This window comes from Filicampus tigris, chromosome 17 (assembly GCF_054856515.1).
Source record: "Filicampus tigris isolate MCC_2025a chromosome 17, RoL_Ftig_1.0, whole genome shotgun sequence".
Classification (NCBI taxonomy): Eukaryota; Metazoa; Chordata; class Actinopteri; order Syngnathiformes; family Syngnathidae; genus Filicampus; species Filicampus tigris.
The window spans coordinates 13,102,676-13,128,410 of NC_141233.1; the positions used below are offsets into that span (position 1 = coordinate 13,102,676).

Genomic DNA, 25,735 nt, shown 5'->3' on the forward strand with positions numbered 1-25,735 from the left:
TTTTCAGTATATGTTTTAGAATGTTATTTATTTGTATTATCTTTTCTTCTTTTTTTTTTTTACAGCTTAAAGTTTGATGAGTGCTTCTTGGGAAGTACAACAGAATGTTGAAATTCCGTGCTATCGTTATGCGCCTAAATGTATGCATCTTACCATGTTCATGCAGATGGCATAGCCTCAAAAAAAAAGAAGAAAAGCCCAAGCTGCTGTGAATGAGAAATGGAGGCGTGAAAAATGACAATGTAGATTTCAGTGAGATGCAATCAATGAAGGAAGGCGAGGATATGCAGGGCAATAACGGTCATTTCAGTATTATGATACAATCGTAATTGTAAAAAAACAATAACACATTTTATTTTCAGGTGAAAAGTGCAAACGGGGAAGGTGGTTTTGACTTTTGCATCTGACTGCAACCAGTGAAGTGCATTCTTTTGTACATGGCAGTTCATTTAAGAGGTATGATGAGAATTGTAACTCCCTTTCTGGAACTTTGGTAAAAATAACACTGTAGCAGGGGGGCCTAGTTGTGTTATTAATAGCAATAGAAAACATTGTGACATTTGATTGTCCAACATCCCACCAAAACTATCATCTCGTGTATGTTTTCCAACGCAAACTTTATTCAAGCACTTTAATTTGTTGCCAATGGCATTGCGTGCAATCGTAACTCTAATGACACATCTGAGTAAGGAAAATAAATGTTTTTTTTTTTTGTTTTTGTTTTTGTGTGACTGCTCAGTAAAAGGCATTTTAAGGCGCATGTTAGCGGTTGCGTTACAGGGGTGAAAGCATTTTTGCTTTACAGCTAATGCCAATGCTACTTAGAATGATGTTAATGCCACAGGGAAGGTACTTCCTTTACTGCCAGATCGTGTCAAGATAATTGCCTCTCAAGTGCAGGAAATTGTGGCTGAAAAGGAAATATTGCATAGTCATTTTACTGCCTACACAACAGATACAGTAAGTGTTTTCACCATCCTCAAATTAGATCAAAACCCATAGCTGGTTGCTGACTCTGCAAGATGTTTAAAACACTGTCTGCTCGGGGGGAAGAAAATCAACACAACAACAAATCACGAGTGTTGAAGTCATTATCTTGGCTAATGCTTGTTTGAAGACTAACAAAAATGAAACAAAACAAAAAAAATCCTCCTCTTTTTCAAATTATTTGAAATCATCAGAATGCTCTTTTCAAAAGATGATGGTCTCATTTGCTTCCAAACCACAGAAACATGTGTTGAATAGGCGTTTACTGACACATTTCTACAATCTTTAGAAAATCCAAACTGTTCCTACGATAACTGGCCTGTCAAAATCCAAATTGACATTTTCCTACAATTGCTATTCTGTAGCCTTCTGTAGCTCTCCAGAGAACTTGGATCAACTACTTGAACGGCATCATGTATTACATCAGCAGTATTCAGGGACTATGAAATTTGAAGGGAGGCAGCATCTTAATGCATGTTCAAGTCAGACAGTTTATCTCTTGACACGCTTTTAATGGTCATGTTACCATTAGCCTGAACAGATTTGAAAAGTCACCTGACTCCTTGTCATGTGTGATTTATTTGTCTACAGCTTATATGTACAAATGTGCGAGGACCTATTTTTGTCTCATATTATTTGTGTATCATTCAACGTTAGTTTTTATTTTCATTTGAAAACGTTGTAGTTCTGTATCCTAAAAGTTGTTCTAATGCTTATAATAAAGATCATTTATAACCTTTGCCATTGCTTGTAAATAGTGAATTGTTTTACTCACAGGAATCGGCAGCGTGGTGTATTTTTGTTCTGTTGCTTGTGGATGCTTAATTTGTACCATTCAAGTAGAGCTAAGGTGCCTTGCTCAGTGGCACCACAAAAGAAGCAGACTGGCATCCATCCGTCCATATGCTATAATTCATGTCCTTATAATTATGAAATGACAATGAAAAAAAAGATAGATCCGATAATAAAAAAAAAGAAATCATATTTCAACTTTATTCCTGTATAGCTGTTGTTCTTCCTATATCACAACGTCGTCATATTTTTCTTCTTGTAATAATATGACTTTATTTATGTTTAATTTGACGTTTTTCACTTACAATCTGGACTTTATTCTAATATTTTCTTCTTTTTGATAATTATTTAGGCCTACACTCATTTAGGCGTATTTTAATGTTGGTCATTATAGTGGTACTTGGAGAACCAATTGTTTTTAGGTTGGTACTGAGTATAAAAGGTTTGAGAGCCATAGGTTTAGTAGTAATTTTGTAATGTTTTAAAACGAATTACATGTATGAATAAAAACAATCTACACATTTTACCCAGATAAGATTATGTTTTTAATCAGTTGAAGTAACGGGTTTCTGTACATGACATCACTCCAGCTAATATAATTGTATTTTGCTCACATCAACTTACGTAGTTGATGCGATTTTATGTCATTTCCTGTTTCGTTTAGCGACTTCCGCTTACCGCATACGCTGTCAGAGTATTTCTTGATTGGTTTATTGACCTTCGACGTCAGCGGCATTTTCCCACAACACCCCGCTCCAGCTCGCAAGGATGACGAAAATGGCCGACAGCGGATCATCGGTGAGTCTCCGAGTGATGTACTCTTCTTGTTCAGTCGTTGATGACTATCCAGGTGTCAAATGAACCCATTTCCCCCGACAGGTTGAAATTGTCGAGGGCTGCCGCCTTCCCGTTCTCCGTAAGAACCAGGAACACGAAGACGAGTGGCGTAAGCATTGTTCGCTTGTTTTTCGAAATGCTAAACGAGCTAATGCTAACTCGCGAACCTCAGTTGTTTTTAAGACACCCCGGCCTGTTGTTACAAATCCGTAATAACCCACTCATAGTCGGGACATCCTAAACGCGCGGTTGTATCAATTACCCAATTCTAACCGGCATATTGTTTTAAAAAATAATCCCGATAAAGTAGTATTTTTATTTCTAGAAATATATTAATTGTCAGTAATCGATAGTATGTGACGTCTGGTCTCAGATAGTTGTGGTGATATTTCTTTTTATTTTTTCTAGTTAGAGGGTAGTACTTCAGTCTCTAGCATCGGCTTGACGTCTCCTTAAGTGTCAGCATCACTGTCCTCTTGACACTCGCATCATCCGGTCCAAATTTTAATGGATTAATTTACACCCATGGTTTATTGGTTTCCAATAATGAAAAGGGCAGAGTCTGTTATATATTAATTTTGTTTAATGAATGTCTCACGCTCTAATTTTGATATGCCTAAACCAATGCCAACTGTATTTACTGTGTAGCTACAAATGTGACCCCTCGCTACCAAATATACAGATCAAATGAAGTGGATTTTATTTATAAAGTGCCAATTCACAAAAGTTTTTTTAAAGGCACTTTAAACCTTGGGCAGGTCAAGGACCACACTCATTATACATACCTGTATAAGAAATCCAAATGAACCCCATATGAGGGAAAACTCCCTCTAAGAAAGAACGCTTGAACAGAATCCAGCTCCGCGGCGAGACCGACTGCCTCGGCTGGTTGGTTTGATATAGAGAGATGATATAAAGGGACAGAGGGTAGATAGAGAAGGAGGCTAGAGCGGCTGAGCAGCCGAGGGAGGGACAACGCAACAATGAGCACAACAACATTGGTATCCCCCTAAAAACTCTATCAGAATGTCACCCTCACAAAATTATGATATTTCCATTTGAGTTACTGTTTTACTGAAATGTCTTTCTTGTTGTCCAGCGTTGGCTGAGATTTTAAGTGTGAAGGAAGTCTCCGGGAGAAAGCTCTACTATGTTCACTACATTGACTGTGAGTACATTTTGGCACATCATTGTTGTTCTCGCAAAACCACTAAAATTACTGAATTGTGTAAAATCCGTGCTCACAGTCAACAAGCGTCTGGATGAGTGGGTCACAGCAGACAGACTGGACATGAAGAAGCTCCAGTTCCCGAAAAAGGAAGCAAAAACTCCAACCAAGAATGGTCTTCCGGGCTCCCGCCCCAGTTCACCTGAACGAGAAGTGGTGAGTGGATATACTTTCAGGAATGCAGCACTGAATATTACTGAGAAGTAAATATTCCCGTCAAGATTTTTAATGCTCAAATTTAGGATAATCAGATTCGAAGCAAACCTTGTTGTGGTCTAGGCCAGTGATTTGGTACAAAGGCTCCCTCTAGTGGTACTCAAATGATTCACTGGCCAAGTACAGTTCAGTTGTATTTAATGTCAAGTTTGGTATGTTTGTATTTTATATTAAAAATTGTTTTGAAACTTTATTTAGATACATTTTAACTTAATTTTTATGTGATTTGAATCTGAATTGAATCATTACCTTGATAAAGTTTCTTCCTAAATTTTCACTTATCGTTACCCTGCTAAAATAATGGCCTGTGTCATTTTTGGGACTTTTTTTGGGGGGTGTTAATCATCTCCTCAGAATGCTGGCCACCTTTGCTAAAATTGCCTACATCCTCAATTGAACAGATTACGCCAAATTATTCATTACTTTTGTTCACATCATATTATGTGGTGATGTATTGGTTAAAATAAAATCAAACTCAAATGTTTTTAATCTGGAGTAAAAAAAAAAAAGTGCAGTTGCTATTTGTGGTCTGAGTTCCACACCACTATATGCAGCTACTACATTAAGAAAACTAATTAGATCTCCATCATTGCCATCTGAGTGAAATGTTTTGTTTGAATGGAAGGCCATCATTTGTGCCTTTTGTATTAACTGCCAAGAAATGTTTTAAACGCTGTATGGATCGTAAAAAAAAGAGAGACGTCAGTTGGACTTTGTGTCCACAGTCCATCTGAGTGATGAACCCGAGGCCCATACGAATGTCAGTTAACCCCACCTGCTTCTCTTCCTTTCTGTTCAATTCAGAGGAAGAGTCTAGATCTCAACCTACAATCTGCCACAGCTCCTTCCAGAGGCAAAACCCTCCCCACTCCGGTACAACTTGAATTTACCCATTTCCCAAAGAGCAAAAGACCTTGTTTACTCCTGGTGTTAACATGCGTCCTGTTACACTGAATATTATAATACGGGTCAGGTTACGCCGTATGGTCGTATTGATGGAAACAGCCATGAAGATGACCCACTTAGGTGCAAGCCCTAGGGGTTGCACAACTTCATATTTTTTAAGTCAAAGGTGATGAAAGTCAAGTCGACTAGTCACGGATGACGTCGTTGATATTTTCATTACAACACTCTAATTCAAAAGAAAAATCACAGTATAGGAGGGAATGATTTGAGCTCATCTATATTCACAATAGTGACACTCCTTATGCTTGGAGAAACCAGTTCTCGATGTGGGCCGGTGTGCGTTTTGGTGGGAATTAGCTGCATTTGCAAATAATCAAGGACCAGGTGAGTAGCCCATGGGCCTGTATCCTAAAGTTGCTCACCAGTGATGGGACATTGTGATTATCCAGGAATGTTGTGGAAGTGATTGTTTGAAAATGTAAACAGTAGCAGGTATTTACAGAAGTAATGTTGCATATTGATATTGATGTTTCCTGATTATTGTGAGAAATGATTTAACATGCTCAGTGTATTCACAGACTGTAAATGGAAATTCTGAAGTGTGTATCTAACTGGTAGCCCCTCCCATAATCGGTACCTAGGAAGTAGCTCTCGGTTTCAGAAAGGTTGGTGACCCCTGCTCTAAATGATTTGGGAACTTGCAGTATATTCACACATTGTTTTGTTCCCACAAAGTCTTAGCATGACACTTAATGCCTACATTTTAATCCAGAAGCTCCATTTTTAGTAGGCGATGTAAACACTTTTACAGTTGTACCTGACCCGTGTTTATCGCTATCTTAACACCAGATTGAAATAAGGTGCAATTACCATTGAAGCCAAAGACAACCAAAACAAATTCAGCCACTTGATTGAATAAGCTGTGGCCACGAGTCAGACTCATTCTCAGCTCACGGAAGCCGCAGGTTGTACTCCTTGACGCCAACTAACACGGGCCAACGTCTCATTGAGTCGCCAGCTGTTTGCCCAAAGCGCACATTGCAGCCGATGCCGACGGAAGCCGAGTGTCGTAACAACTCTTGTTCACTGCAGAAGAGGAAAGTGGAGCCGGTCCCCCTGGTACCGCAGGTGCCGCCGGCCCCCCCAGTGCCCTCCCTGCCAACTTCAACCGAGGCTTCTCCGGCGGCTGTTTACCCGGCGGCGAGAGAGACGAACACCTTCAAGACCCGAGAAGACCATGACCAGATTTCTTCCCTCACGACGGTAACGATCAAACCCGCCTTGTGTGCAACTCTTTTTCAGACGTCATTTGCATAACACCTTTGTTCTTTTCTGAAGAACGGCACCGCTCGAAGGCTCATCCCCTCGCAGCCCGGTAGGAAGAGGAAAGCAAATTGTGGACCCACGGACGAGGTATGGAATTTGAGTGTGATCACATTTCCACAGTTTGCTACCACTTTGCACGCATATTGTCTCAAACTTTTCACCTTATTGAGGTGTTATCTTAAATGTACTTATTTTTTTATGCATTAATTGCAAATATTAGTGAAACAGTGACCAACATATGGTTGTTGTTGTTTTTTTTTCTGTGACTGTTTCTTACTACAAGAGGGAATGACCGTACACCATTCCTGTGAAAACAAAAATGCTGCTTTCACCAGTGATGGAAGATAATAACTGTACTTGAATGTGATAATTTTTTCACATCCATTCACAGGCAGGTAGAGTTGCTAAAAATTGTTTCCAAGTAAGAGTACTGTTACTATAGGATCATATGACTCAAATGAAGTGATAAAGTAGTCTTCCACGTATATTTATTCAGAAAAGAATAAACATTCAGTGGGGGAAAAAAATGCTTATATACTGAGTAACTGTCAATACATTTATTTAAATAGCACACAAATGACAAATGAAAAAAAATGAAATTAAATAGGACAATGAAAAATTAAATATTGCTCAACAAAATCATTTTAAAAACAACTTTTTATAAAATAATAATCTCAGGCAAATCCAGCCAGCAAATGGTCTTGTTCATACATGTGAATCAGCACAATGGGGTCACTATGCGGATGTTAGCAATTTTATAATTTGATTATATTGAACTTCAACCGATGGATTCACCCCAAATTTATGAGCAATGTCGACATATTAAAAAAAAAACAAAGTGAGGTCTGCCAACAGCTTGTCTATTAGATCTCATTAGAATAGTCCAACTGTGCCTGATGATGTGAATGTATAAAAACAAGTACATACTTAATCACTTCTTGTATTTGTTTGAATGTTATTTAGGCTTTTATGATGGAGCTTCACCCTGATAGTAATCATTCTCCAAAACCAGACATCCAAATTTAATTTGTATGGTGGTAAACCCTAAGAGGAGCTCGTCTCATTTTGAGCTTTTATGTAAACATGTTCACTGAAAACTCACCAACAATCCAATCCAATGACCAACCGATCTCCATCCGCCCCAAAGTGTTGACAGTGTAAAATCCAAGTCATTACATTCCCCTTTAGTTTCCAAAAGCCCGTGTGTTTGTGTGTCTCTCTCTACTAGATGATAAAGGTTTTGCAGTATAACAAGCCTCAAAGTGCCAGTGTCTTTCTACCACCACCAGAGGTCTGTTTGATTTCCTGTTCTTGAAATGTGTGTGTTGCTGCCAAATAGCGCTGTGCCCCATCGGGTCCAAGTCTTACTTTTTCTGTACAACCACTGTGATTCCACACGTTGCTCAAAGAAATCCAAACATAAATATTCCATTTGATTTATTTTATATTTCTGAAAAAGTATCCCTTTAAACCAGACACGCGTGGGTCTAATATCCATTTTTGTTTTCGCTTCCAGGATTCACAGGACAGTTCTGACGGCATCCCGTCCGCACCCCGCATGACAGGCAGTCTGGTGTCGGACCGCAGCCACGACGACATCGTGACCCGAATGAAAAACATCGAGTGTATAGAACTCGGTCGTCACAGGCTGAAGCCGTGGTACTTTTCCCCGTACCCGCAGGAACTTACGTCGCTGCCCATCCTCTACCTCTGTGAATTCTGCCTCAAGTACCTCAAAAGTCTCAAGTGTCTACAGAGACATTTGGTAAACACAACATCTTTACAAAAACTGCTTGAATCCTGGTGGTTGGTCTGATTTTATTTTGATTTTTTTCCCTCTTGTCTTTGATCAGACAAAATGTAACCTCAGACATCCTCCAGGCAACGAGATCTACCGCAAAGGAACCGTCTCATTTTTTGAGATTGATGGCAGAAAAAACAAAGTTAGTTTGAACATTCCATCTGCTGCCCTTCCACTGCATTTCTTTACAACTCTCTCTTTTTTTTGTTTCCTTTTTTTCTTTTATTTTAAGAATTATTCCCAGAACCTGTGTTTACTTGCAAAGTGTTTCCTGGACCACAAAACCCTGTACTACGACACGGACCCTTTCCTCTTCTACGTAATGACGGAGTACGACTCCAAAGGCTTCCACATAGTGGGATACTTCTCGAAGGTACGCGTCCGTTTATGTGTAGTCCGCTTGCAACTACATGAACGCAGTCCAAATAAGATTTTCCCTTTTTTTTTTTTTTTCTTCTCAGGAAAAGGAATCAACTGAGGATTATAATGTGGCCTGTATCCTGACATTGCCTCCTTATCAGCGGAGAGGTTACGGGAAGCTTCTCATCGAGTTCAGTGAGTGCACGTAGAGCGCCTTGACGGTCACGTTATCCAAACGCTTACCTCATCACGGTCTGCCCTTCAGGTTACGAGCTGTCCAAGGTCGAAGGAAAGACGGGCACGCCGGAGAAACCCCTCTCGGACCTCGGGCTCTTGTCTTATCGCTCCTACTGGTCACAGACCATCCTAGAGATTCTCATGGACCTGAAACCGGACAATGGCGAGAGGCCACAGATCACCATCAAGTATATGAGCGTGGGAATTGGGTCAACAATACGACTGTCAAAGACGGTTTCACACAACTGCCTCTTTTCTTTGTCTTGTTTGCTTTGTCAGCGAGATCAGTGAGATCACAAGTGTCAAGAAAGAAGATGTCATTTCGACACTGCAGTACCTCAACCTGATCAACTATTATAAGGTGAGTGAGTGATCAACCTATTTGCAGGATGTACCAGGTAAAAGGTGTAACCCAGTTGCCTTTTTTTTTAATCCTACAATATTGTAAATGGCTACAAAATAATATAATATTCTTGACTTGGGTTTTCACTTTTCAAACGCAATAGTCATTGGTATGCGCTTGCAATATTGCCGTAGCAACAAAAAAAAATGAATTTCTTCTGTTTAACTCACAGTGAACAAATCAAATTATTAATTAATCAATTAATGGATCAATCTCAAAATGATTTCAGCATTTACCTATAGTCGTGCATATATACAGTTATTACATTAGAATATTCTGGAAAATGTAAATTATTTTAATAGTTATATTCAAAAAGTGCTAGACTTTGTCCCCACTTTCCTGTCCGGGCTGTAAAGTGACTTCTTTTTGTTAATGTTCCTTCTAATCTAGGGCCAGTACATCTTGACTCTGTCCGAAGACATCGTGGATGGACACGAAAGAGCCATGCAGAAGAGACACACGCGCATAGATCCAAAATGTCTTCATTTCACGCCCAAGGACTGGAGCAAGAGGGGAAAGTGGTGAAGTCTCCTCGAACCATTTGGACAGCAGACACGAAGCTGGGATCACAATGGTTTCGCAATACAGAAGCCCTTTTTTTCTCCAACCCAGGACAAGTTGAAAAAAAAAAAAAAATACCTGCATAAGCTTTTATTGTGAATACCTGTTCAATACTGTATATTAGGACTCTAAAAGAGTCTATTGAACAATGACATCAGCAAAACTTACAACACTCCCTCTGCTGGGTACGTGATCAAGTTCAACAAACTAAACTGTGTGCAATTCATTTAATTTATCATCAAATTGCAAACATTCTCAACGACTAATGTGGAGGCATTTTTGGATATGAATTTCTACAATGATTCTCCATCTATGGATGTTAAAAGCCTCCACATGGAATTCTTCTAAGTACTGTAGGGACATCAACCCCTGCCCCCCCCCCCAAACTGAAATTTTTAATCGACTGATTAGCCATCTTTTCCTGAGGCTCATTTGTTGAAAGTACAACAGTACCCGTGTCACACATTACTCTTCTGCATTTGTTGTCGAGAAAACCAGAGTTCATGGACAAGAACCCCTAGAACTTTTTACAACTTTTCTCCATGTGTTCAGGGCCTCAATTGTCTCCACACCTTATGTTGTGTAGTCAGAATCCTCCTGGCATACTTTTTTAAATTGATGTTCATGTATTTTAGTGATAATTCCGATGCTGCGCAACCGTCCCTCATGTTGGCTATTGAAATCTCGTACAGTCGCCAAACTCCTCAGAAAGCTAGAAAACGCTACGAACACTTCAAGCAGATTTAATTTTCAAAATTTTAAGGCACTGGTATAGTCAATATATCTGATTCCTTATATTGATGAGTTTTATGCATCCCTCATACTGGTGATTTTCATCTTGACCCATGTTCAATATACATTTGGATAAATCACTTCCATGTTTTGGGACCCCATACCGGATTTGATTGTATACCTGACATACAAGCCATGTTGAACTGTTAAAAGATTCATGTACATTTTGTGTACAGTTGTCTAATTCTTTTTTTTTTTTTTTAATACATACTATTAACCGCACACTAGGAGACGAGACGTGATATATTAGTGCGTGCTTTATGCGTTTCAGAAATGATGTGGAATTTACTCTTGAAATAAGCCAAGTGAAATGCAGTTGTTTGATAGAAACGAGCAAAGTCCGGTTTAAAATCACGTATTTTGCCATTTTAAACTGAATTTCTTATTTTGACAAATGTTTTCATTTGGATATTTATGAAAGAAAGCGTCATTTGAACGGCCTAAAGTGTGAGTTTGCCTGATATTTATGCATATCAGAATAAATGGAAACAGTCACGTTGTTTGGAATCGCAGTATGACAAGTGACCACAGGGCGGCAGCATTGTTAGTCCAGCGTTGACTTCACCGTCGCCTTTTGCTTAATCAATACCAGGTGGCAGCATTGTACTTAATATTGCCCGTTTAAATATTTGCCGAAGTTATCAAAAATGTGGCTTTCTGATTTTTGTAAGTGGAACAGTGGATTCAAATCCAACAGCAGCGAACAGGTAAAATACACGTGAAGTATCAGTTTTCGTCTGATTTGTATTTTTGATATTAGAATTCGGCCATATTTACTCGAGTGAATTCGGGGTTACCAATGAGCTTGTTGTGTAAAATCAACTTAACGTATTATTCGAAGTTAGATATTAGTTTTATTAAACTAAGTCTCCCGTTATCCCCCTTTGCAAAGGTGAGGTTTGAAGTATATAATAAGAATGCCTCTGGACGGCTCACGGGAAGTCTCGTATGTAACATCTTGGGTGATTTTATTGGGCCTCGGCAGTAACTACTCATCTTGTCCAATAAATGCATGCTGTCTCTCATTTCTGGGAGCTGCTAGATTGATTATATTCTGCTTCTTTCGGGGTCCATCCAGGATTAGTGAGTAATCAGGCATTTTATATTCAACTATTTCATAAACCTCTCAGTACGGGAAAACACTCAGTTGAGGCCTTAAAAAAAAGATTTACACAATTTAATAAACTACAATACAAGAACGGAATGGAAACACAAAGGCAATCATCCTCGGTTGTGATTGACACGGCGCTGCCCTGTTCGAATGTCAGGCTTTTGTGTTAAAAGATGAGACCCAAGATAATTCATTTCAAGCAATTTTCCACAATTGTTATGACCTATAAGCTGTACACCTCAATTGGGGGTTAAAAAAAAGTGCTTTTGAGACGCGAAGAAAATAACAATCAATAACTGAGATAATGAGGTTGCACAAGGGTACTCACCTGATTATGAGGTTGCTACTGTTCAGACAACCGATCCCATGTTAAACTGGAGTCAGCACACACCTGCCATCATTGAAAGTGACTGAGAAATAGAGTTCACATGATCGAGTAGGCTTTTGACTTTCTTCAGCTATTTGGAACTGTTCATAACTGCCTTCACCTTAACTAAAGATTCTGGTTCAGGTAGGAACAACAGCTCCAAAGAATAATGCTACCACCGTGCTTTACTGTCGGTGTGGTGTTCTTTTGTTGATGACCAGTGTGGTGTTTGCGCCCAGCATACACTTTGGGAATTTTTGAAGAGTTTAACCTTGTTTTCATGGGGCCAAATGCATTTCCCCACGTGGTTTTTGGGATATTTCATTTAAGTCTACCCAATGGACTAGACCAGACATATGAAGAAGACCGGCTTTTGTTTTCACATGTGCTAAACAGCGAGTGCTCGCCCAAAATTCCTGCGCTTCATCCATATTGCCAATTTTGGAATGACACCCAGTTCTTGTTGATGTCACTATTGTGTCATATTTTCTCCACTTGGTGGTGACTTATATGTTCCGACTTTCTTCATTGTGTTCCGTGGTCCTTTTATTTCCTTGAAAATTCTTTTGTGCCCTTCTTCTGACCTATACCTACAAAGAATGAGATGCCACTGATGCTGTGGAGGCTCGATTCAGACAATAGCTCGTGCTGTAAGACGCGGCTACAAAAATGTCAGGAAAAGCCTAACGGAACCGCTGAACTTTATCTGAAGAGTTCAGAGGCTCTGAATGGTGGCAGGTGTGTGCTGACTCCCATTCATCATAAGCTCGAATGTGATTGGATATTTCTGAACACATCCCCACTTATACAGTAAGAGAGTGCACACTTGTGCAACCACAGTTGCGTTGTACAGATTATAGGTCGCATAAATATCATAAAAGTCTAGAAATGACCTATTTATCTTAGGCTCACCTTTTAATATGACAAAAATCTGTCATTTGAACAGGGGTGTGTAGACTTTGTCTATCGCCTCTATGTGTGTTTAACAATAGTTTTATCGTGGTGGTAATTTGTAACACTATACTAAAAATATACATATATATATATATGTGTGTATATATATGTCAGAAATTAATTATATTTCTAAATGATTCATTGTTAATTACTTACATATATATATATATTTTTTTTCTTTTAGATTGGATCTACTATTGACATCTAAACATCGAACCCAGACTACGGTATGAATGTTTTTAAACTTTTGCGCTCCTATCAACAACACATTTTTATTTGTTAAAATGCTTCTTATCTGTTCATGACACTCACGGCACCAACAACACAGCCTCCCACATACTCCCCTCCCTTCCCCCAACCTCATTTAACCCCCCCCCCCACGCTGCTTGACCAGCGCTGCTGACCTGCTAGCACACAACAGCCATATGGTCTGTCCAGGGGTGGGACCGTGTACAGTAATTAAAGGGGGGGGGGTATGGTGTTGGACACTGCCCCCCCCCCCCCCCCCCCTCCTCAATGGAATATTATTAAATGTTTAATTTAAACTTAACAGGGGTCAGTTTTTTTTTTTTTCTTTTTTTTTTTAAGATGTAGGTCCCAATTTAGATGAAAATAAAATGTGTCGTCCGGACCCCGTACGCTAATTGCCCTGAAGCAGGTTGATTGTTTGTAATGATGTCAGCCCCTACGTTTGGGGAGTACACAGAGATAGCCCCAAACAAACAGTCTCTTTCTCACACACACACGCACACAATTTTCAACTCTGCCCCATTTTGAGTCTTTATCTAGTCTGTCCAGAATTGTCAGAGAAAACTAGAATGGGCCCTTATGCGCACAGATCGGCACCTTTATAAAAACCCACCTGATGCTGAAGCCACCATTTTGTTAGTAAGATATACGTAAAGTACAACAAAATCTCTTAGACATCGGAAGAATCTTTTAAGAAAAAAAAAAAAAAAGCCTGGTACCGCATCTTTATCTGGATCCTCTCTTAAATTTAACATGGTCTTCCTTGGTTTATATGCCACACACACCTCCACAAGGTTTTGTGTAGCTTTTGTGTAATCCGGCTAACAAACAAACTAGAATAGAAGTTGGTTGAGCACAGACCTCCGCCAAGGTCAAACAAGAATCTCGTGGATAAGCGCCACACCGTACACCATCGATTACCAACATTGAGACATATTTGAATTGACGTTAAAATGCATTTCATTCGAAGAATTTGGGTTAAGAATAATGTATTCTTTACTGACAAATCAGGAAAAGCAATGTTTTACTCCACACAAAAAAAAAAAAACCAAAACATTGACTTGAGCAGCTGTGTTTGGTTAGATAAACACATGGTTCATAAAAGCGAAAAAAATGAATAAATTCTAAAATGAGATGGCTTCTTCCCACCTCAGCGATTAAAAAGGCGAAATAATCCTGCTAACGAAATGCACAAGCATGCATTAAAACAACTTTAGCGGAGCCAGTCATGATTTAAGTGGAATGTTGATAACGTGTCAGAATGAATAGCTGCATAAATAAGCAGCGTGGAAAAAAAAAAAAAAAAAAAAAAAAAAGAAGCTCTGCTGACTGCAGGATGTGTCAACATTACATCATCATGTCACCTCTGTGCGTGTGCACGTGATCACGTTAAAGTGACATTTCCTTCATTTGAATAGACACATCGCACCAATCACGCATTACCATTTATGAGCTTTTTTTTTTTTAATTTTTTTTTTTTGGGAGGGGGGGGGCTCCAGCTGACCACTGCTGTCTCTCTCTGTCAAGGAGACCAGGAGGGGGGAGGAGACTGGGGCTAAGCTGTGTGTTTGTGCATGCGTATGCCTGTGTGTGTGTGAGAGAGAGAGAGAGAGGAGGAGGAGAAAGAGGGGGTTGGCTTTAGTGTGATGTGAATGGAATCGAATCAGCCCAAGAGAGAGAGAGAGAGAGAGAGGGAGGGAGGAGGACAGCACACATCAACCTGCCCCTTGACTTGGCGAACAGAAAAGAGGCAGACAAATTGGGAAGTGTGTGTTATTGTTTGCCGTTTTTTCCCTTTATTTGGGGACAGAGGAAGAGAGCAGCAGACAGGAGGAACTAAGCCGAGCGGAGGAGGAGGAGGAGGAGGGAGGTGCAGGAGGCGAGCGAGCCCCGGCGTGGAGATAGATAGCAGAAAAATGCTGCCATGGGGAGAGAAGGGGAGGGAGTCGGCCGAGAGGAAGAGGATGAAACGAGAGCGGGTGGAGCGGAGCTGAAATGTCGGAGGTAAGAGCCTTTTCTTTCCCTCGTCAACGTCCAGCCTCGGCCGGCCGTGTCCTCTTTGGGACCGTAATGGGCGCGCACGTCGGGAAGTGCACCACGCAAGTCGAGTGTGTGGAGGCATGCGCGCGATCCGGCCGCCAGACAATGTATGAGCGAAGAGGGGTGACGAAATAATGCCCGGTGTCATCGCATCTTTTGTCCCGCCGTTTGTTGTTGTGTTGTCAGCGTGAAAACCGCGAGGTGCCGGAGTGAGCTAAGATGCCCAACGGCCACCTTGTGCGCCGTGGCTGCACAGCATTGAGGGATTCAACCCAGTTTTGCCACCTTTGTCGCATTTCATCACTGGCCCTCCTCCTCCGCCTCCTCCCCCATCTCTCCTGTCTCGCTATTGTGAGGCCCGATTGTCTTTAAAAAAAAAAAAAAAAAAAAAAAAAGCAGCACTATGACACAGTCAAGGAGTCGGTGCAAAAAGCCTTGTGGTGGTGCGGCGGATGGAGAGAGGGAACATGCATGGACAAAAAAAAAAAAAAAAAAAGAGTAGTGGGATTTGGGTCCTAATCCTTATTTTGAAAGACAACAATGAGCTGCCACCTTTGGCGTACAATCGTTATTTTCTGCGCGGTCCGAAGACGATGTGGCGATATCGTCGCATGTGACGTGCAAAGACAATGACGATGAAATGAATCGGGGTGTTGTTTTCAAGGTGGCGCCGAGAATGAGGGACGCTGGATCAGGTAGAACCTCGTTACCCCCCCCCCCCCCCCCCGCCCCCTCCCCGCCGCCCCCGAAACACACCACCACCCTCCTGCACTCTTTAATTGAGGACGGGGCTAGTGTGTGTGCGTGTGTGCGTACGTGTGAGACCTTTCAGAAAGATGCCGGGATGGAGGAGCTCGCATGCAGCGATAGAGATACAACAACAGCAGCAGTAGCAGCAGCAGTCACTTACATAAGCCAGGCCACTCAAAAGGACGGGGCATTTAATTTACATTGAGCCGCACACTCCCCCCCCCCCCACCGCGCTACGTGCTATTCATTGCGGTGGACATGAACGTTTTAAGCCGCAAAACGCCACTTTGACCTGAGATGATAGACGGACTCGCTAAAGGTGAAACCGATGGACTATATGCGCTACTTGAATTTAAGATGAGTTTCTTTTTGAACTCCCAAGTTATGTTTTCTTTGGATGGCATCGTTGGTTTCAACTTCCCTTTTTTTTTTTTTTTCTCTCAGTTTTTGATTGACAGTCCGCATTCTTTCATGGTAGTTAATGTTCCCATTAAATGTGGGTGACAATCCACATGTTCCGCGACGTACCTCCCCACCAAATTAGCGCTCATCTTCTCGGCTTCTCATCTCATTTCATTTTGGCTCGTTTCCGTCCAGTAAACACACAGTGGCAAATTTTAATATTGTGCTTGTTTTACCCGGCAAGTAATTGGCTCAGTTCCTGCGAAAGGGATGCCGTTGTTTGACCCACACGGAGATCCAAAATGATGGCTGACAGAAACACAAAAAGGACAAAGACGTTACAAGTGAAACTAACGTAAAACCTACCTATTCATCCAAAACAGAGGTTTCAGCGCAAAAAAGTTCAATATTCTCAGCCACTGTAGCATGATGCAAGGTATGAAAATCAACACCATTTAAATATAGGAAAATAAAAACAAATACTCCAAATAATGATTCAGATCAAATGTTTTGCATCCAAAAGTTAAACAGCAATTATACCTAACTCAACTTTTTCAAACACTTAAGCTGTATTGTGCTTCAAAAGTGAAATGCAACTGAACTGTACCTGTGTTTCTTTCACGTGCCACTAGAGGGAGCCCGTGTACCACTAGCGCCACTAGGACCACAGAAAAACACAGAATAAGAATCCCAAACGCAATTTGCGTAACACTAAAAAAAAAAGATATATCCGTCCGATTGTTTGCCGTTGAAATTAGCTCACTTAAAAAATGAAATTTAAACGAATCCAGATTGTTGACTTGGCAGCAATTTAAACGAGCCATGTTCAGACATTCAGACGCAGTTGTAATTTATCTTATTCCACGTCGCTCCGTTTAGCGATCAAGATATTCGATTGTAGACGCCCACTCATTTATGGTCCAAGTGACTAAGACTTTCCCAAACGTTAACATGTTCATTCGCTAACGCGTGACTCACACGATGGCCACTTCTCAGAAAGTTACATGACGGCCGCACGCCAACCTGGTACTTCATCTGCGCGTTTAAAGCCCCCGAAAGGCACCCGTTAAGTGTCTTTTGAAGTTGTGCCCGCGATCATCAGCGTCCTTTTATTGTTTGCAAATATCGCCGCGCTCTGTGATGACTATCAGTGATGCCTTGTAGCTGCAACGCGCAGTAAAAGTGAGTCACACTCCGGGGAAATAAACTTGAGCTCTAATGGTTTGGTCCTGTTATCGCCGTGACTACTAAAACGGCACGGATAGTTTGCAGTCGTTAATTGGCAACGTTGCACTGACTGACCATGGAAAGGAAAATGCGAGCAACTCAAGGTGCAGAATCTCTTTTGTCAAGAGTGTGTGTGTGTGTGGGTAGTTGGCTTGTTGTTGAAGTGGAAGTCAACGCAAACATATTATTTTTCAAGAATGTGTTCTATGCAAGCCCACTAGTTGAAACAGGGCATTCTGATTCATGTTGCGTTTGTGGAATATAAGTTAAGCAGCAAAATGCACTCGTTTTTAGCCGTCTCCGGGGGCGGCCATTTTGTTTTCTGTCGACTGGAAATGACATCACAACTGCTCACAACGGCCAATCGCGGCTGAACTGTTTTCTGAATCCGAGCCGTGATTGGTCGTTGTGAGCAGTTGTGATGTCATTTTCAGTCGACAGAAGTGACAAAATGGCCGCCCCCAGAGATGGCTAAAAACAAGTGGATTAAGTTATATTCCACAAACGCAATATTAATCAGAATGCCCTGTTTCAACTAGTGGGCTTGCATAGAACATATTCTTGAAAAAAAATGTGTTTGCGTTGACTCCCTCTTTAAGACACGTGGGCAGGTTTTTGTGGTGTCCTCTTTCATTTTGCTAAATATGCCAAATATTAGTAAACAGCTCTCAGTGTGACGCAATGAACTGCAAACTACAACAGTAGTAAACTTGTTTAGCAGCCTTTTTGACACAGCTCTTGTTTTGCATTTCAGGTATTAGATTACTCCCTAATTGAGGCCAGTGAGTGCATATCTTACGCAATCAAAACGCATGAGAAATCATTTTCGGAGAAAGTCGGCTTCCTTCCCCAAACCTTTCTCTTTAACTTTCAAATGAGCACAGGTAACACATGGAAGCAATATTTTTGCTCTGATTGCAAATACCTCGTCACCTCAGTATTTGGGGGTGGGGGGGGGTTGGGTCAAGACCTGGAGAGAAGCCCCATTATCTGTAGTCACAAAGTCCCTCTCAATATTGTCCCCGCCCGCATACGTACATTAGACCATTAGGCCGTGCAGTGGCGGTCCTTCTCATTGTTCAAGTTGCCATTACACAGGAGAAGTGCACTCAAGGCCATTCAGAGCCACTGAAAGAGAGCACATCGCCACCTGCAAATAGCTGCAAATCCAAAGGGCATAAAACATCCTGCCCGGAGACCCATGTAAAAATACCTTTTTTTTTTCTTTTTTTTTTTTTTTTGTAAGAATAATAGATTGTCAACCTAATGCACAGGGGGGGGGGGCTCTATTAGGCAGCCACTTGCCTCTCCACCATGCAAAGATGTCGCCGAGCAGCTGGAGCAGATGCATTTGGCTGCTGCACCGTCTGTCCGCATCAAACAAACACGCGAGCATTAGCAAAGGAGGGGCAAGGGAACGTTTGCGCCCAAAGTCACTTCTGAAGTCTCCTAAACTCTGTGCGGCGAGGTATAGAGCAGCGTGGTCGCCTTTTCACTGAATGCTTTTCATAAATGAGCCGATTTGGCGCAGCGCCATCGTTAGCGTGCCGGCTCGTGGTATATGTAGGTCGGCAGGTGCACGGATGCTGAATAACATTAAGATTCGTACATTGTCTGCCGAATGAGTATTTTTGATAAAGGAGTCAAATTAGGGCGGATTGGCGCGGAAATATTCGATTACCTATGGTGATCTTATTTTCCTCGTCCTTGAAATCCTCGTCATTTTGGACTTCATTTTGTTGTAGTAGGCCTGCCAACTTTGAGTTTTAGAAGGGACTAGTGCGTCCGTCGCCGCACTGTTGTCAACATTTCTGTGGCAAAAGCAGGGGGGGTGGGTGGTAAAAAAAAAAACCTGCTTGTGAAAGTCAACAAAAGAGTCACAGAGGCAAAGAATTCAGTTCCTTCAAATAATGACAGCAATCGGAGCCCTCTGGTGTCGTAATGGACAACGAGGCCTGAATTTCCCCTCCGCGGCTCGACTAATAACCCCTTCAAACTGAAAACAAGGCATCGGAGTTGAACAGTTAGCCAGTCCCGAGACTCAGTGAGAGTAAACAAATTGATCCCCTCACACTAATGGACACGCTCCGATGTTGTTGTCATTTTCACGAGCGTAAACAAGTGCAAAAGGCGCTCAGTGTGTCTTCCTCTGGAAGTGGACGGGGCACAAGAGCAGAAGAGGCGTTCAAAATCAGCATAATAGATGTAGTCATGAAGTCCGGGCTTCGTTCCTTTCCATCTTTTTTTGCCCTCTCAGCCAATCCCCGCACACACACACACACACACACACACACACATACAGACACACACGCCCGCGCCCGCGCACACACACACACGCGCACACGCAGTCGCAGCGGGACAGCTGCTCTTCCTGTCACCACGAGGACAGTGCACAACATCCACGGACACTATTTCCTCGCCACACTAGCACACATCACGCCATTTCATATTTGGAGATACACAGGAAGTGGTCGTGCTGTGCCAGCTCGCCATGTTGATGTCATGGCAAATACATATCAAACAATAGAGGTGCGTTCTTTTACCAACAGCACAAAGGCCGCGATGGGAACAATAGCTTTTACTCAGCAATGCTTTCAGCTTGGCCTTTTTTTTTTTAAAGAGGAACTTGGCTATTAATATCCACAGTAGCATAGATTTTACCTTGCTTCCTTCTATGCGTTAACTGACGCAAGAGGTTGGCTGATCATGTAGCTGCTCCAAATAGACAGACAGATAGACAGACTGATTTTATCCGTTTGACACCCGAAGTTGTTTTTGATAGGACTCGTGCATTAAAAAGGACCCTAAACAAAAGTACGCAAAAATAATCTCCTCACCAAAGGGGGAAAAAAAAAACAAACAAAAAAAAACGCCCACACAGAACTGAAACTGCACCACACTTTACTGAAAGTCTCATGTAAAGATGAAGTTGTCGTGCAGCGGTTTAAGAATGAGACATTTACTGTAAAGCAGATTTTCCCAAGCTTTTCAGCTCAAGAACCAAGTTAGAAATTTGCTTCCTCTCCGAAATACTAATTTATAAAAATATTGAATACATTACCATAAGTGACATGTATAATGTCCATTGCGATCCTTTTTTTTATTTTATTGATTAGACTTCAATATTTTTCTTTTGAATTTGTAGAACTGCACTTGGGTAACATGCAGTGGAAGAAGCCTGCAAGACACATTTCAATATTGTTAGTTAAAAAGTTTCAAACTCAGTCTAAAGCGGTTCACAAATAATCGCTAACTTTCAGCAAGCGGGAATACGCAGAAGATGAAAAGAAAATAATCATGCAATAATGCAAGTATTCTTGTGCAAATAGCACAATGTACTTTAGGTTAGTGACCCCCAAACACCGGTCGGCGGCTCGGTACCCGTTTATGGGCGTCTTTGATACCGGGCCACGCAGATAAATCGAGTTAAAAAAAAAAAAAAAACGATTTATATATGTGCCTGTAGCTAAACTGTAAACCAAAGTGTAACAAAAATGTTGGAGCGTTATGTTTGTATTTCTTCCTCCATCTGCTTGTTAGTCAGCAGGTTACTTCCTGGTTTCTGCAGGATCGCGGCGGACAGGAGGTGCCGTTATGATTCTAGCCGGGTGGTTGCTTCCACTGATGCCATCATGACTCAAATGAGGAAAATAAAACCCTGTACAGTGTTTATTTGCGCCTTTAACCAGATCCACTGCAATTTAATCATGCTTCTTTCACAGCACATGTTCCAAAAAAAAAAAAAAAAAACAATCAAATTCATTTGAGAGAAGCACCAGATAACGTACCAAAAAAAAAAAAAAAAAAGCTGTACAACTATAACAAGATTTGGGTTAGCTTACAGTAGTATTTTCAAATCTTTCACTCTCAGGTGCAGTGGCATGGAGGCGTTCACGCACGGACTCTTGCAACACGTCGGAGCAAAACGGGAGACATACTGTCCAAGGCATGACAGAAAAAGAGAGAGTAGTGCAGTGCAATCGATTTAAAAGCCTTTGGAAGGCGTCCAGTTCACTGTCCGCAGTGTGACTCCGATAGGGCGGGGCTTGTGAAGCCAGGGAGGGGCGGACTGAATTTGACCGTCAGACCATCACATTAATACACTTTTACTTTATCTAAAAGCATCAGCAGCAGACCGGGCCAGTGTCAAAAGGTTGGGCGGCCCGGGTCGAATGTAACAGTGTTGCATAGGTCAATAAAGAGGGGCGGTTTTAGATTTCCTGCAATCAATCTTTCTTTTTTATTTTATTTATTTATTTTTTTTTATAGACCAACAAACTGACGAGGCGGCTTTTTACTGTCATTGAAGTTGGACTTTTGAGCAGCTTCGGTCAAGTGGTTAACAATGTGGACTGTAAGGACCTTAGCATGGACGATAGCAAATTGCTGCTCAGCCTTTCAGACGATGTTATTCACCTGAAGAGAATTCAATTAAATCATGATGTCGTGACGGCCCGCCCGCTCAAGTGTTAAGTGCAAATGAGGACGACGACGCTCATCCTTTCTGGGGTTCAAATGTCAGTCACCTCTTCCTGTTTCGCAGGACGCGCGCGTGTGGTGTGCAAAATATGTCAAGCGACAAAGACTTCCCCAAAAACGGTCTGCGTGTCTGCCCTTTTTCCCTTTTTCTGATTTTTGTTTGGCCTTGCTCTGGTACGCACATGAGCAAAGAATTGCTGTGTTTGCGCTGGTTCAGAAGAATCGAGATGAAATCAAATAAAGGCTTTACGCATCTGTTATTCAGATTCCCGGGCTGAGACGGTGCATTTTGTTAGAGAGGTATACGTTTATTAGTATGATTCTACAGCAACTCCATTTGAATGGTGTTCCATCAACTCGCACGTCGGAATGCAGAAGTTGCTCGGTGGATTACATTGTGACCTTTTTTTTTTTTTTTTTTTTGATGCTCTTGTACTCTCGTTATAGTGCGCAGGTGTACCTAATGAAGCAGCAAAATCAAGAAGTTGAGCATTCTTTCGTGCACTTCCTCCTCTGCGTTGTTTAAAAGCATGGAGTTGACTCGCCGTTGACGTGGCTGTAGATTTGCGACTCAGATGGCGCGAGGGGTCGTGACCCGCTCGCATCATCCACCACACTGACTGCAGAGGAGATCATGTGAGTGAGCGCTACTGCTATTATGACTATATCGTGACTGTTTACTCTAAAGTGATGTTCGCTAATGACCGCATCAGCTGCAACAATTTCATCCCAGGCGCTGCTGTACACCCGGAAAGTGAAATCTGTGATTATTAGGTTTGCGTAATAAAAACACGGGCACATGACAATAACAACCGTGGCGATTGGAAATGCTGGCCACATTCCATACATGGCGCTAAGAAGCAGCCTGAGCAGACCGAGAAGGCACCACTTGTAGCTTGTAGTATTGAGAGCCTTTCAAAATGCATTTACTGTTTATTCCCATAATGTCCTTAAGTTGTTTTTTATTGCCACTCAGCTGATGCTGCTATCATTCATTGATCCGTTTATATTCGGGCACATGGTTAAGCCAGACTGCTCACTGGCAAATATCTAGGGAAACATTAGACTGGTAATGATCGTCAATGTTATTTTTTTTCAGGATTTCAGGATATTAGGGATAGACCGATTCTCGGCACCGATATTTGGCGTTTTGATGGATGTCGGCTTAGGCCTTTTTTGTTCGCTAAGCTACTGGCTACAACTGCAATCATTGAAAGAACATGTAATTGTAACATGTTGTAAGATCGACAATGCGCTGAAAACGGGGTGTTGAATTGACTCAATTCCATTTTGACAAGTGGTTGGCTTTAAATATATTTTGAAGTCGACTGTACATCTACTTGAAAATGTATCTAAATCCAGATGATTCTATTGTGTGCAACCAAGAAATTCAATTGAGTAACTTCAACATAACTTTTTTTCCAGTGTACAATCACATCCTGCTGCCCCCCCCCCAAAAAAAACCTGATATATGTGAAATCAATCTAAAAGTCAATAGAAGTTTTGTCTATTTTCGTCATCTGAATAGACAGAGGGCTCATTTCAACCGGGGAGGGTGAGGTGGCGAAATCACCAAGTCCTGTTGGACATCATACCGCATTTAGACTTGGCATGGGACATGTTGTCATGGAAACAAGGGCTGATTTATGGGATGAGTTGGGGGTCTTAAGAAGCGTGGACATATGTTCGGTTTCAAGGTGGCTTTGTGGTGGTGGAGAGCGGCACTGTTTCCGCATGTTGGAACAACATGAAAAATGTGACAGTTATTGGACCAACTTGCAGTCAAAACGCGCTTTGGCTCGAATAGATTTAGCACCACTGACCTCACTTGTTGATTTAGATTTTGTGGACTTCAAGTCAACTCAAACGTATTTTTTTAAAGAATTTGTTCTATGCAGGCTCACCAGTTAAAACAAGACATTCTGATGAATATTGCGTTTGTGGAATATAGTTGATCCACCCGTTTTAGCCGTCTTTGGGGGCGGCCATTTTGTCACTTCTGTCCGCTGACAACGACATCACAAACGCTCAGGGCCAAGATAACGACCAATCATGGCTCAGCTTCAGAAAACATTTGAGCTATGATTGGTCATTATCTGAGCCCCCTGAGCATTTGTGATATCATTTTCAGTGGACAGAAGTGACAAAATGGCCGCCCCCTGAGATGGCTAAAAACGGGTGGATTTTGCATCTCTTATTCCACAAATGCAATATTAATCAGAAGGCCGTGTTTAGACTAGTGGAGGCGCATTGAACATATGCTTGAAAAAAAATATGTTTGGGTTGACTTCCCCTTTAAAGAAACAGACACCAGTATTTTCCATTTCCTATAGCTCTTCGCAGGTGAACTAAAGCGTAGCACAGCTGACTGTACCCTGGACTGGTCGCACTAAAAAGCGAGTGTACCGCTCCGACGTTACTAATCACTGAAGAGTCACAGAAGACAAAGCTGTGTGGGTGCCCGAAATGCTGAGTCAGACGATATGAATCAACAGTCCACATGGAGCTGACACACACAATGTGCAGTCAGCAACACGTCCTGCTCGGTCTTCTCATTAGGAGCTTGCATGGGAACACCTCTGCAGTCGGTACATTAGCATATCTTGCCGCACGACCGAAACTGCTGATTGTGACACGGTACACCACTTCTGTATTTTGTTGTTTGTAAATGCTTCTTTGCAAAATATAACACTTCCTCTGTATGTCTTTTAACTAGGCCAGGAAATGTACAAGAGAGCAGAGTGCCGACTTTTGTGACGTGTTTTCATTGAACACTATGTGTGTGTGCGTGTGCGTGGGGGTGTGTGTGTGTGTGTGTGTGTCCGCATACCGCTGCACCTGCTCTTCAGGATGCAAGTGCGAGAGCCTGAGATGCATGCGAAAAAGGCTGACAGGAAGTAGCCTCACGTCGTTACGAGCGGCGACGGGTTTCAGCTTGACGTGATTGACGTCAGTGTGGTCAAACACAGACAGACACCAGAGAAAACAGATGACCCAAAATAGGCTTAATGTTATCAGTTTTATTTATTTATTTATTTATTTATTTATTTTAAAGCAATTACCCGAGGACTTGGAACAGAGAACCTATTTACCACGGTTCAAATATTATTCCTTAAAATGCATTTGTAATCGTGTAGTGATTGTAAATGTTAATGCTCGCGCATGAATCCAAAGTGTGCATGTGGGAACAAATGTGAAAGACAGTGTGTCCTTCTATTGTATGTTGCCAGGCTTCCAGTGAGTCAGGAAGACTCCCCCGCCCCACCCACTCCCATACCCTCCCAGTGCTAAGACCGTCCATTGTGAACGTGCTTTACTGGGCTGGTTGTATTGAGGCTTATGGAGCTATTTAGAGATACTTTTGCAACCGTTTTTTTTCAAATTGTACTACAAGATCTAAACGAGAGCGCGGATACAAAATGAAACCGATCCAGATGAAATATAACATTGTTGACTTGAATTTTTACGGCAACGCGGTAGTATTACAAACATTTAATGACAACTTCTATGTATTTTAATTATTCAGAAAAATTGTTAGTATTTTGCTTTTGCACTGAATGAATACAATTTAATTCACAGAATCAGTCAACATTAATACAAAATATACACCAGTGTTGATCATTTATTTCCTTAAAGGGGAAGTCAATGCAAACATTTTTTTTTTTCAAGAATATGTTCTGTGCAAGCCCACTAGTTGAAACGGGGCATTC

At 41.6% G+C, this 25,735-nt stretch overlaps 2 protein-coding genes across 5 annotated transcripts in view; both read left to right on the forward strand.

Moving 5' to 3' along the window:
* The first annotated feature begins 2,458 nt into the window (after window positions 1–2,458).
* On the forward strand, window positions 2,459–10,615 carry LOC147133444 (histone acetyltransferase KAT5-like). Of its 3 annotated transcripts, none has more exons than XM_086013077.1 (15): window positions 2,459–2,577; window positions 2,659–2,725; window positions 3,716–3,784; window positions 3,864–4,000; window positions 4,865–4,933; window positions 6,011–6,229; window positions 6,305–6,379; window positions 7,521–7,583; window positions 7,809–8,057; window positions 8,146–8,235; window positions 8,326–8,466; window positions 8,555–8,648; window positions 8,719–8,878; window positions 8,970–9,051; window positions 9,484–10,615. In XM_086013077.1, exons 1-15 carry the CDS (start codon window positions 2,548–2,550, stop codon window positions 9,616–9,618), a joined length of 1,680 nt encoding a protein of 559 aa, XP_085869203.1. In that variant the 5' UTR covers window positions 2,459–2,547; the 3' UTR covers window positions 9,619–10,615. The 3 variants fall into 3 exon arrangements, with proteins under 3 accessions (XP_085869203.1, XP_085869201.1, XP_085869202.1); XM_086013075.1 differs by having other exon boundaries at window positions 6,059–6,229; XM_086013076.1 differs by lacking the exon at window positions 4,865–4,933 and having other exon boundaries at window positions 6,059–6,229.
* A 140-nt stretch (window positions 10,616–10,755) lies between these two features.
* Window positions 10,756–25,735, forward strand: part of sipa1 (signal-induced proliferation-associated 1) — a 30,681-nt gene continuing 15,701 nt past the window's right edge. Inside the window, exons 1-3 of one of the 2 annotated variants that reach the window (XM_086013070.1) lie at window positions 10,756–11,153; window positions 13,063–13,105; window positions 14,938–15,131. The gene's annotated coding sequence lies outside the window, so the exon portion shown is untranslated. Of the gene's footprint in view, window positions 11,154–13,062; window positions 13,106–14,805; window positions 15,132–22,472; window positions 22,662–25,735 lie in introns of those variants that run through there. The other variant, XM_086013071.1, reaches the window with a different exon arrangement.

Excerpts from the sequence above, each read along its gene's own strand:
- LOC147133444 (XM_086013077.1), top strand. The coding sequence starts at position 2,548 with ATGACGAAAATGGCCGACAGCGGATCATCG. Across the intron at positions 6,380-7,520 it reads ATTGTGGACCCACGGACGAG|ATGATAAAGGTTTTGCAGTA; the intron begins GTATGGAATTTG and ends TCTCTCTACTAG. Across the intron at positions 8,236-8,325 it reads TTGATGGCAGAAAAAACAAA|AATTATTCCCAGAACCTGTG; the intron begins GTTAGTTTGAAC and ends TTTTATTTTAAG.